The 12,512-nt window shown below is 40.8% G+C and overlaps 2 protein-coding genes across 3 annotated transcripts in view; both read right to left on the minus strand.

Moving 5' to 3' along the window:
* The window catches only part of lancl2 (LanC lantibiotic synthetase component C-like 2 (bacterial)), a 10,609-nt gene extending 9,071 nt beyond the window's left edge, over nt 1–1,538 (minus strand). The window contains exons 1-2 of one of the 2 annotated variants that reach the window (XM_014010459.1): nt 1,303–1,538; nt 923–1,115 (exon numbers count right to left, since the gene is read on the minus strand). In XM_014010459.1, coding sequence (XP_013865913.1) covers nt 923–1,075 — 153 coding nt within the window. In that variant the 5' untranslated portion in view covers nt 1,076–1,115; nt 1,303–1,538. Of the gene's footprint in view, nt 1–922; nt 1,116–1,214; nt 1,233–1,302 lie in introns of those variants that run through there. The other variant, XM_014010460.1, reaches the window with a different exon arrangement.
* A 1,819-nt stretch (nt 1,539–3,357) lies between these two features.
* tgfbr1b (transforming growth factor, beta receptor 1 b) overlaps nt 3,358–12,512 on the minus strand; it is a 72,993-nt gene continuing 63,838 nt past the window's right edge. The window contains exon 9 of the mRNA XM_014010457.1: nt 3,358–11,459. Within this exon, the coding sequence (XP_013865911.1) occupies nt 11,334–11,459 (126 nt within the window). The 3' untranslated portion in view covers nt 3,358–11,333. The remainder of the gene's footprint in view (nt 11,460–12,512) is intronic.

The raw sequence follows: 12,512 nt of genomic DNA on the forward strand, positions 1-12,512 counted from the left end.
TAAAAAAGAGCCTGTTTGAAATAAAATAAATGGTTTCAAAAGTTATGGTGTGATATTTATACCAACTTACCTACTTGTCAGAGTTTGCACTACCTTTTTATTGTCAAACATAATATTTACCCATCAGTTTTTGCATGATAATTGCATTTCATTTTCATTCTGTTTAATATTCAACAAGTTGAACAGATAATCCACCCTAACCCCACTACTTGGTATCGTTATCGGTGAGTACCTAAACTGAAGTACTCGTACTTGTGCTCAGTCTTGAAAAAACTGGTATCGGGACATCCCTATCTATCACTMAGTCAGAAAAAGTGAAACACCCMTCTAAATTCACTGTTGGTGGTTATCAATATTGCACTTATTCATTGGGTAAAATTATTAATATTAATTTTTAATCATGCAGTTGAGGGTCATCATTATTTGGCACGATGACACGTGTTACAACTAAAAATAAATCAATAAACAAATATAAAAGTAAAAAGTACCCCTAAAGTCATTGGCAGTTAGTTTAAAAACAGGATAATGGAAGTAGTTAATGAAGAACCTTTCTCTGAAATAATTATTAAATCAAGTGTTCATTTATGTAGGTAGGTAAAAGTAAGTTTAACAACCTGATAAAACACACCAGAACGCAGGAAATGGCATATATTCTGTTCATATTTTTCTGGGGGACGACCCCCCAACAATGTGTCCCCCCCACTTTTAAACATGTTCCTGGCCACCCCTGTGCGAGTAGTGGTCCCTGTCTGGCCACCCTTAGATAAATGTCTAGCTCCGCCACTGCTTTCATCGTCATTGAGATGAGTGACGTCATAACGCTCAAAGCCAGTGAAGGCTAAGCTAACACTGCTGCGGCTAGCAGGTAGCAGTCCGCTCGTAAAAACAAAACAAACAAGCACCCAAAACCTGCAATTCTCACCTTTCCGTCTGCATCTAAAACATCACTGTAATCTTCGTCTGCTCCGGAGCTCGAACCTTGATCCCAGTCCGGGTACGGGTTCGGAAAGGACCGCTCCTCCATTTCTGCATCTGCAGCTGACAACCTCAGCCTCTTGGATACATTATCTCCCATCACTACGGCGGCCCGGAAGGGAAAAAAACCCTCCACCGCACTGCAGAGAAAAATAAAAATATATTTATGATCTCATGCATAATACGCAAAACTGTAGTTGTCACAGTACAGAGACAAAAACTATGTCAAAATTGCATACCATTTAATATGTGTAAATATATATAAATAAAGGCGCAGAGAGAATGATGCTTCGGACTAATGACAGGTGGAGCCAGAACCGAGCTTACCCAGATAATGATCTGCAGCTTCCTTCTCTCGGTCTGTCTCCCGGTGGTTCCGGTGTGCAGAAAGCAGCAGCTGCAGTCAGCGCGTGCAATCAGCCACGTGCATCTTTTCCCCCTGCTGCTGCTCTGACGGGTCCCGCTGCCTGTCCCAGGCTCAGGGCAGGTCCAGAGACTGCAGAGGATGTCCCCATCCACCGAACCAGTCAGCGTGACGACACCGAAGCCCGTCAGTACCGGCCAGTACCGGGTGGGTGTGAGCAGTGACAGATGGTGCCGCTGACTGGATTATAGAAAACAAACCCACAGCCTCCCCTTATTGGACATAAATCACATCCCCTGCTGCTCTGTTCTGTGGCTTCATCTGAAACTGTTTTCACTTTAAATGTTCTTACAACCGGTGGATTTCCAACACATTGTGTCAGTATCAGAATTATAACTTGTTTTCTGTTTGCTGTTGCTTTGGGGTAATTTGAGGATGAAGAATTAATGTGAGACAAGCTGTGCTGACTAAAACCAAAATACCATAAATATTGGAAGATGTACACAACCAGAAAAAAAGCCTCTCTTTAAACAGGGGTGGGAAGTAACAAAGTAAATTTACTTGAGCCTACAGTTTCTGAGAATTTGTAATATTGGCTACTTGACCAACATTTTTTAGAAAAACTTTTCACTTTTATTCAGTAAAATCATACTTCCTCCTCCACTACATTTTCTCAGGGTTCTGCTTACTGGACCAAAATAGTTTAATTTGTTTGCYGATGACACACTTTTGTATTCTGGTGAAGATATTGGAGAAGATACAAATTCATGAAAACATAAACTTGGTTTCAACTTGAAGTTATTGAATTTGGATAAAACAAACTACATGATTTTGGTATCAAAGAAAACTATTGATGTCCCATTTAGAGTTGATGCTGTGTGAAGTTTTTGGGTGTCGTCGATAAAAAGGAAATCTCACATAAATTGCTGAAGAATGAAATTAGAAAAGTCAGTTGCATTGYTGTATGAAGTTATTGAATGATAAAGCGCTGTATATATTGTATAATGGAAAAAAAATCCACAGTGAATTATTTTATTTTTTGGAAAAAGCATGTAAAACAATTACAAATCCTATATTTGCTTTATAAAAAAGAGCTACAAGAATTATTACTAGAAAACATTATGGACACCAAACCAACCAATAAGTACATTATTTTCCATCCATTATCTTCTGCTTTATCYGAAGTCRGGCCRCGGGGGCAGCAGCTTGAGCAGGGAAGCCCAGACCTGTTTCTCCAGCCAGCTCTTCTGGGAGGACTCCAAGGCGTTCCCAGGCCAGCCGAGAGACATAGTCTCTCCAGTGTGTCCTGGGTCTTCCTCTGGGTTTCCCCCCAGTTGAACATYACCTGAAGCACCTCCCTAGAGAGGCGTCCAGATTCTATGACSCAAGAGCCAGCTTTGGTAGGCCAGGGTCAGAGCGCCAAAGTCCCCGCCTTTGGCTCCTGCCCATGGCATCATGCACCCGAAGGCAAACCAGCACATTAGGGCTGAGCCTGGCCGGGTCCCATGGGTAGAGACCAGGCTACGGGGCGTTTGCCGGCAAGCCCCTCCCTCAGGCCTGGCTCCAGGGTGGAGCCCCTGCAACCCACCCACCCTACATTATTTTATCAGATGAATTTATTGAATTTTTATGATTTAGTTGATTATATCTTACAGTTCATGTATAGGGCTCATAAAAATACAGTACATTACCTTTATACATCTAATCAAGAGTTGCTAWAACTTTAAAGGAATTTAGATTTTTGTAAAACTGCAATTTCGAACCATTTTGAAGGAAAGAAGTGCTTTGATTCAAGGAACACGATTGTGGAATAATCTTGAGATTGTTGCTRAAGTTTGTATATTTAAGAGAATGATAAAGGCTAGTTTGTTGAAGAAATATAATATAAAAAGTGTGACATGAACTTTTTGTATTTATTGTATACAGATTTCCTTTTGTTTATTTTAATGAATGAATAAAATAAAATAAAATGAAACCTGTTTCAAGAGTTTTTGTCCTAAAAAAATCCAACCAGTCAGTCTAGTGAAACTTTCTTTATTCACACTGTTTTCTACATGATCTATGTTAGAAGGTAACAGAAGTATCAATCCTCTAGTTCCTATGTTGATCTCTCATTCAGCTGTACACGCTAAATTAAAAAAAAAAGAATACATTTAGAAATGCACAAGCCTGCGAGCTGAGAGGTGAAGCGATGGTGAGGGGTTTCTGCTTCAGTCCACCCCCTCCACTCTAAACTCCTCTAGTTTTGTTTTTTTTAAATTTTCTGTTAAACCAAAGGAACATACTGAAAAAGGCATCTGCAYCCAGAGCTCAGAGGTGGGCCAAGACATTTGGAAAGCTCTTTGACTGTACAGCTCACAGACAACAGATCACAGGAGAAAGAGGAATACTATACAGACACAATACAACCTGACAGAAAGTATAGTCAAAAAGAACATCTGAAGCACTTCAGAGAAAAACTGCAAACCTGGAGTAAACAAATCAAGAATATTTACAGTGAGGTAAAACACATTGGTCTTTAATCAGAGGTATTTTCTTTTTCGATTAAGTGACCTTTTTAAGATTAATAACTGTTTGTATCTTAAGTTATTTCTCAGCTTTTGGATGACATTGATATAAAGCACGTAATGCAGACACATGAATGATCACATGCAGTCCTGTCTGTCCAAGGAGAAAGGTTCAACTGAGGCACAAAAGAAAACATGATAAAGCTCTCTGCTACGGTTGTTGCCACAGAAGCCTCACTGCAGCTCAGAGGATCAGATCCAACCCTCTGATGATGATGATGATAGCAATCAGAACACAACCCTTATCTGACTGTTGGTCAATCTGTGAAATCCACCAGGACACGACTCAACCCAACTTTGCATCAGAGAAAGACAAGTGCTGCCTATGTCCTTTGTGCTGCCAGGCTGAGATTGGCAGTTTGTGCATTAAACCTGAGCTATAGACCGGAAAGTCAGGCAACAAAAACGGCTACAGCAGGTTTTCTCTGTAACATTTTTAAGTCTGATTAGTGAAGTAAAATACAACCGAGGAGGGTAAACTTCCTGAGACAAGGTGTGGAAATACTTCAATAATGTTGGCCGGCGTTTATGACACRTACATCAATCAATGTCATGCCTGCTGGAGAAAACTGCAGCCGGTCTGAGCTCAGTCCCTGTACCTCGGCATGTTTTCAAAATAAAGTCCAAAAGCTTCTGCTATTTCTGATCTGCATCTATCGAGGWGACGGTGCTGAAAATCAGACACTACAAAGACACGTCCACTGTGTGTCCAACAATGTTATAGTCAAACATGTAAAAACCTGCCGAATATTAAAAATAAAGTTCCTGTAGAACCCTGGTTGGACTTTGAAACATGTCTTTCTAGAACAATTTAAAACAAGCGCCAATTAGAATTTATGCTCCTCATCTGCTTCCATCACATCTTGAGTACAACACCAAGAAAGGCCTCTGTACTGTTCAACTGCACAGCCCAAACCCTTGTGACCACAGGGGTCTACCTGACATGAGAGACCTACCAAATTGAAAGGAACTACCCAACCAAAGGGACCTACACAACCTGAGGGGTAAACCTGATCAGTTGTCCACTCAACWTGACAGGATCTACCCAACCTGAGGTATCACCTTGATTGAACATACTGGACTGGAAAAATGTTTCATATCTGTGAGGTTTACTGACTTAACAGGCCCACCCAATTGAAGGAATCTACCAAACCTGAGGGGTCTACTTTAATCTGAGAGGTCTACCAACCTAAAACTTCCACCTAATCAAAGGAATCTACCAAACCTGAGGGATCAACCTTAATCTGAGAGGTCTACCTACCTAAGTGGCCCACCCAATCAATAGAATCTACCAAACCTGAGAGGTCTACCGACCTAAGACGCCCACCCAATTGAAGGAATCTACCAAACCCGAGGGGTCTACCCTAATCTGAGAGGTCTACCGACCTAAGATGCCCATACAATTGAAGGAATCTACCAAACCTGAGGGGTCTAACCTAATGGGAGTGGTCTACCTACCAAAGGATTTCAATGAAACTTGGACATAGATGGAGCAGTCGGGGCTSTAAGTCTGGGCTGCAGTGAGGGGCGTGGAGGTTAAGGGAGGGCCTCCTTCTAGTTGTAGATGTTCAATTAATTCCACAACATGGAATGACAAAACAAAAAGACAAGAACTGACCAAAGACAAAGATTTATGTTTAAAGACCACCAAAGAACAAGACATTCATTTAAAAAAACTTGGTTTGAACATAAAAGTTAAAGTCTGCTGGTGACTTTAAGACAGAATGAAGGTTGTTACAGTAGAGGCGTAGCAGAAGTGCTGCTCAGTTCTTGTTGTTGTTCATGTCCCAGAGAATGACTTTGCTAATGGAAAACAAAATCCAGCCTCAGTTCCACCTGAAAGCCCAGCAGATCAAACCCAGGACTTGTTAAAGGGATGTCTGACATATTTTTTGTAGAATTTAAACCCATACAGCTTCTTGAATCCATGACCTCCAGGTGGTCCCTATCTGGCACCAGAAAGCCATAGCAGTTTGACCACTTTTGCTTTATAAAAAATAAAATAAAATAATATAAATGAGGATATTTGTTTACTCCAGAGGCTATTTACAAAACTAAAAATGTCACTTCTTCCAACTCYTAACCATTTCTACATAATAAAGAATATTTTATTCACAGGGTTGACTCAGAAAAATTAAAATACACTCTGGTTGGAACTGAACTTGTTTTGCTTCTGTTAATTTTTCTTAGAAGACAAAATGACATCACTGTCTGCAGCTTGTAGCAAGCGATCATGGAGGTGTCACATTCATCGTCAGTTGGTTAACTGAAGTGTTTTTTTTTTTTGTTTGCTTGTTTTCTTTTTTAAATTGTTTTCAGAGATGTAGCACCATTTATAACTAAAAAGATGTCCAGCAGAGGGAGTCTCGGTTTTGGTTTCACTGATCTAATTGTCAAGTTTCCCCATTCGTGGGTCACTTTGCCTAATTTAGGTGACTCGTCTTCACCAGATGATGTTGGTTAGAAACATCTTGATCCATCTAGAGAAAACAGACCCCCACTAACTAAAAATCATAAAATGTAAAGAGGTCTGATTGACTGGTATGAAGGTTTAGATGGTCTTTACTTGAGACATAAATCTATTTAGGTAGTACATCGCTGGACTGTGAATGTAGGAGACTAGTTTGATCTACTGGRGGACCATTTTGAGATTAAGATGGGCAATTTTGAACCAGTTTTTCAATTAACGTATTATTGAAGCAGCTTATAGACCTAGACATCCGGGGCTGTAGCCTCAGTTGCTTTTGAGTGTCAAAATACATCTCTAGCTATTGAGGCAGGTTCAAGAGGCACAGGGCAAGACTGAACAATTTTAAAAGAAATTTTGCAGCTCAACTTTTAAAAACATTTTCAAAATGAAGTGACAGGACTACAATCCTCTGCAACACTTCAATACACTTTTGGAGACTCCCTCGCGAWTGGGGTTTTGCAAAAATAGTCGCAGCCCAGTGAGATACTTCYTTCTGCTGCTACCTTTAACGTTTTTTTATCTTTTGTTAAATAAAAATGGCACAGCAGTTTTCGTCTAACAAAGCTGCAGATTTTTTGTTAAAAGCTCGTAAGTGACACAAACTGCTGATCTTCCACAGACACTGGCTGTCAAGTACAGCCATGATGATGATGATGGGTTGGCACAGGCAAACTGAAGATATGTACATCCAACCACAGCTCAAGCATCCACTCAGGCAGCTGGGTGGTCAACCAAGTAGCAGCACATTAATACATCATGAATCCATGAAGAAGAACAATGGAGACAGACAGACGTCAACATCCAACCTGCCATACAGGTAAACTCTGAGTGGGACACAAGTGCACTTATTGCTGAACAGAGACCGATCCGATCRCTTCCTGTGTGTAACTTCAACCTGCTTTAGACCTGCACATTACAAACCAAGTGCTTCTGATAAACATTATGAACATAATTAATCAAAGCAGTTTGCATGTATGGCAATGCTGGCAGAAAAATAAAATAAAATAAAACACAGGACTGAAACAAAAATCAGGTGCTACATATATCTCTTTTGTCTTTTACATAGAATCAAACTACATTTATCATAGTAATCAATCAATTTTATATATATTTATATATATGCATCTTTTTTTTCATAAAAACTATAAAAAAGTCATAATAAGAGCATATACTGACTCTTACGTGTTGGTCCCTTAAGGCTTGTTAAGCTGATGTTTCTGTTTGTTGTAAATGTACATTCTGATAGAAAAGACCGTGCAACAACAAAAAAAGAACAATAACACACCTGGAAAACCTATGGCTTAGTAAATATCCATTTGCTATATTGAAATCAAAGAAGCTCACTGCTTTTTGTTGTTGTTTCTTGCAGGGTTGGTGTGTGCTGCTGCACAGCCAGGGGGTTGATGTTTGTTTGTTTGTTTGTTTTAGGGAAACATCAGTGATGCTGACAGGTCTTTGTGTGGTGATGTTTGGAGGCAGCGCAGTTCCAGACTCTGAGAGGACGAGCTGGGTAATGACTTGTTGCTGAGGTGGTTCAGGGCGAAGTCGTAACAAAATGGCACCAGAGTGTCGGCTGGCTGCAGCGGCTCAGGTGTGTGTTTGCTCTGTGTGTGTGTGTGTGTGTGTTCCCTGCTGCTACCCCTTCGTACAACTTGGGTGTGCATAGTACAAGCTGGTTCTACTCTAGGCTCCTGCAGGCCCACACACACACAGACACACACGCACACAGAGCTGTGCACAGCAGCCGACATGAGAGGAGTTGGGTTTTTWAAGCACTGGCACTTTCCGGTAACAGCTGGMTTGGAAGGCATGGTGGCAGCTGATTGTTGTTGGTCTTGCTGTTTGTGGTTTAGCAGAGCAGAGTATAGAAAATAGACACGTTCATTCATCTACTGTATATTGCATATGTTGCAGCATGTTCGCCAAAAAAGAAAAAAAAATGAATGAGGTCACCATGTCCAGTTTAACTCGGCAAAAAAAAAAAAAAAAAAACAAAGAAAAAAATAACAACAATAATAGAACCCTGCCATCAAAAAGCAAATCCAGAAACCGTGAGCGGAGTGGCTCCCTGAAAGCACCAGGAAACTGAACTCAACATGATGAYGAGACCAGGAGGTCCAGGCCTCATCTAATGGAAGCAAACGCTACAGTAGGGCTGCAAACTCCACATACTGAACRTCACTGTCGGCTCTCTGCTGCTCCTTTAAAGGGATATTACAGATGTTTTGTAGTTCTGAACTTTTATCATCTCACCTGTTAAAGCCTTCTTGAATGACCTCAGCTGTTTTTTTTTTTTTGTATTTTTTTTTTTGGGGGTGGGGGGGGTATGTATTGTCCAGGCATATAGTTCAACTCTTTACCACATTTAAGTAACTATGTTACCTTCAGTTATGAAAGTGGATATATAAAAAATAAATTAGATTTTGCATCATTTTGCTTCATGGAGGGTGCTCTTAGGGCTGGGCCATACAGTATCATATCGTTCACGATAATACCGGTAAAAAAAAACTTGCCCAGGAAAATGAATATCATGATATGCTCACTTCATGACTAACGTCATTCTGCCCATGTCGGAGAACCAGCTTGTTTTCAGTTGCGAGACCGCAACAGAAAACTGGGCAGCCCAGTCTGATACATGTTTAAACAGACGCTGCTTTCAACAAATCAAACGCACCCCACGGCTTTATCCAATCAGAGCAGGGCAGGTCTTTCTGATGTCGACTCGGTGCAGCAGTCTGCAGGATGAACACCGGCCAACCTTCAGCTCATGTGTCCTGAGCGAGCAAAGCCCGTCCTCCACACTTTGCTCCCGAACTACCCGAGACGTTGGTATCTAAAATCTAACACACTACAAGTTTATGTGTTCAGAGCTTCRTTATCTAACAGGTATGTGTAACTTTGCTCACGGGACCAAACTCCTCTCCTCGACAGCGCGTCGAGGTGCGCAGAGGCTGAGTTCTGTGAGAGCTGCTGCTCTTCCAAAATATTCACTCAGTTGGACACTTTGCTCCGGTATAGAAAAGATGAGTCTCCGYTTAGCGTTAGCCCCCTCCCCACCCCGCAAAAAAAAAAAAAAACCCAACCAAACAAACAAAAAACGCTATGTTCCTTTTGTAGTTTATTTTTGTAGCTTATCTTAAGTTTAGAACCATACTGTGACTRAACTTCTCTGTGATTCAATGAATGGTCAAATATGAAGAATAAATTGTATTAAATGATTATATGAGCTCTCCAAATAATATAATCTTTTTGAAAGAAATAGTTATYTTAATAGATWAATCAATCAGTCTAACAAAACATGTAGTTATTTTGTGAAGTACAAAATACACATTTGGTATATATTTTTAAATATAAAATTATAGTACATACATAATGTGTGTGTTTGCAATGAAAAGTTATGGAGATGGTTAAATAACTGTATGACTATATCTGACTCAAGTCTTGCCAAAAATGTTTATTAAATATATTAAAAACACTAAAATGACAAATATAAACTACACAAAAGCTGTTCAAAATCTAAACTGTGAACTTTGATTAAAAACATGGACACAGTGTRTAGTATTATGACTATACTATACCGTGTACTTGTGTGTGGTGGGTGGTAAGAGTTATCGTAMATTTATCGTTATTAACTGGTCAATATATCATGATATTGATTTTAGGCCATATCGCCCAGCCCTAGGTGCTCTGTGAAGCTGGGTACAAATAGGTGGAGCTTTGTACCAGCAAGCGTTTAGGCAGCTCCACATGGCTACAGGAGATTCAAGGATTTGGATCAAACATGCAACAATGAGTCAAAGCAACACTCTGGGTGTGGTTTTGACGCGGGAATGATATTGTAACATGATGTAAGCTCAAAAAGGTTAAATCTCCACACAGTTTAATTCTGACAGGACTGATGAGCAAAACTAAAGTCGGCCCTCTTAAAACAACTATCGCAAAAAGTTTAACACTGAAGTCAGTTTCACATCACACGGTTATTTGCGTAAATAAGAACAGCAGCAATGGGAGAGAGTGGTCCAACCTTTTTTAAATGTTCATAACTCAAACTAGAAGTTCAATCTGGTCAGAATTAAACTGTATTTTTCCAAGCTGAGGCCAGTCAAAGAGGCAATATTTAACCTTTCTACAGAACCTCACTTTAAAAACCACCCTAACGATGAATTAACGAAACAACAGAACTAAATTAAGTGCAGGGACACCGACCCAACAGGCTGGACCTGCACCCCTGGTTACTGTCATGATGTTGCTTCAGTCTCGGCCCGACTGTGTTCAGACTGATGTGGGTAAAACCTGAAGTTTAGGACCATCTGTCATCACACTCTTGTTTGAGCTGTGTGTTATTGTCAAGACAACTTTAAAAAACGTTTTCGCTTAGCTTTATTACACTGGTCATMCTTCTATCTACTGTTTTCCTGAAGCCCCGCAGAAGATGGGAGAAGTGAGTGCTAACTTTATCTGAGGTTCACGTGTTTTAGTCTGAAGCGGTTTAACTAACCCTGAAGTCCCGTCTAAAGATGCTTTGTTTTGGTCTGGTCCAAACGGCAGCTTGCAGCCCTACTGAAGAGGAGCTTTTTCCCTCTGAGATGAAGAATGAAACAGTGATTTACTAAAGGAGCGGCTGATGAAGATGAAGTCGAGGGCGGCCTCTTGCTGTAGGTGTATTAAGCGGTGGGAATAAAAGTGAGAATGAGAGGAAGCTTCCTTAAACACTTCCATCATCCCTTTCAGGCACAAACATCCTTCATCTGATCCATCCATCCAGTCATTCGTGTGTGTGTGTGTGTGTGTCTCAGCTCAGTGCAACTCACACACACACAACAAACCAGATTCCTCAGTCAGCGAATGAAGGCATGAAATGAAGTGAAGGATCATCACCAGGACAGAGATGTTGTAATGCTAATGATAGAGGTGTCAGTCACAGGTGTGTGTGTGCGTGTGTGTTTGGTTGTTGTGTCTACATCTTGATTCCTTCTTGTTGGCTGAGTTGAGACAAAGTTTTCTTGATCCTGAGAGCGGTGAGACGCGCTGCTCCGTTAGCGTACCAGCACTCCCTCATGATCTTCGCCATGACCCGAAGAGCCTGCAGGGACAGAGAGACAGAGACATGAGGACAACGTCCAAGGAGTGTCCTGCGGGTGATACCGGGCTGCTTTTTCTGAGTAGCCTCCTCCGCGCTCGACAATGACACCCCAATGCACTTGAAGTGTAACTAACAATCATAACCCCGCCCCCAGACACATTCAGAAAAAATTCCAATGAAGTGGGCGGTGCCAAGAGACACCGAGGGGCACAGCCAAGTGTGGCGATGAGCGAGGAGGTTAGGACGAGGGAATGTGACAGTTAGGTTATTTTGACAAATTAGCCTGAGCATCGTTCTCAGACAGCTCAGTCCTGGACTAGTTTCACTGCAGTAGATTGTTCACCCTGCTCATCAGCGGAGGTTGAGCGGGAGCGAGCCTTGTTGGATTGAGACTCAAGGTGTTGACTCAGTGACGCACAAAGCCAGTGCTGCCGAGGCAATGGAGGATGTTGTGACGCTGGCAGCATCATTGCTAACATGAGCTAATGTTCAAAGCAGTAACAAACCTTCATCACGGTGCTCGCTATAGATATATAAAGGCTAGATAAGCTGTACCCGCTGTTAGCCAATGGAGACCAACGTCCTCACATGGCGGCCATCTTTGGTCGGGGAGCTTGCCCACTCAACATGAATGTGTGTGGTGTATTTACTGTTTAAATAACCATAACTTGGTCAATTTTGATCAGATTTTCAAACAGATTTTTTGTTGTAAAGGTGAGACATGTTGTTATAAAATGGCATACTTATAATGGACATTCATTTAATAATTATGTTATTTTGATAGGTAAAGTAGTGTCAATATACTGTATATACACAGAATACATTTAGGTTTACTTTTACAGGTAATTACTAATAAAAATAAAAAGCAAAGCTATACACAAGTCAAAAATAGTACAAAATAGTACCAGCAGTGATAATTAATATGAAAGAACCCTGTTTTATATATTTTACATATTTTTTCCTTAGACATGAAACCTTTGCTATGAACCTTTATAATTCTTTTACATAATAAAATAGTGCCACACACACACACACACACACACACACACACAC

The sequence above is a fragment of the Austrofundulus limnaeus genome, unplaced genomic scaffold (genome assembly GCF_001266775.1).
Source record: "Austrofundulus limnaeus strain Quisiro unplaced genomic scaffold, Austrofundulus_limnaeus-1.0 Scaffold69, whole genome shotgun sequence".
In the NCBI taxonomy this organism is placed as follows: Eukaryota; Metazoa; Chordata; class Actinopteri; order Cyprinodontiformes; family Rivulidae; genus Austrofundulus; species Austrofundulus limnaeus.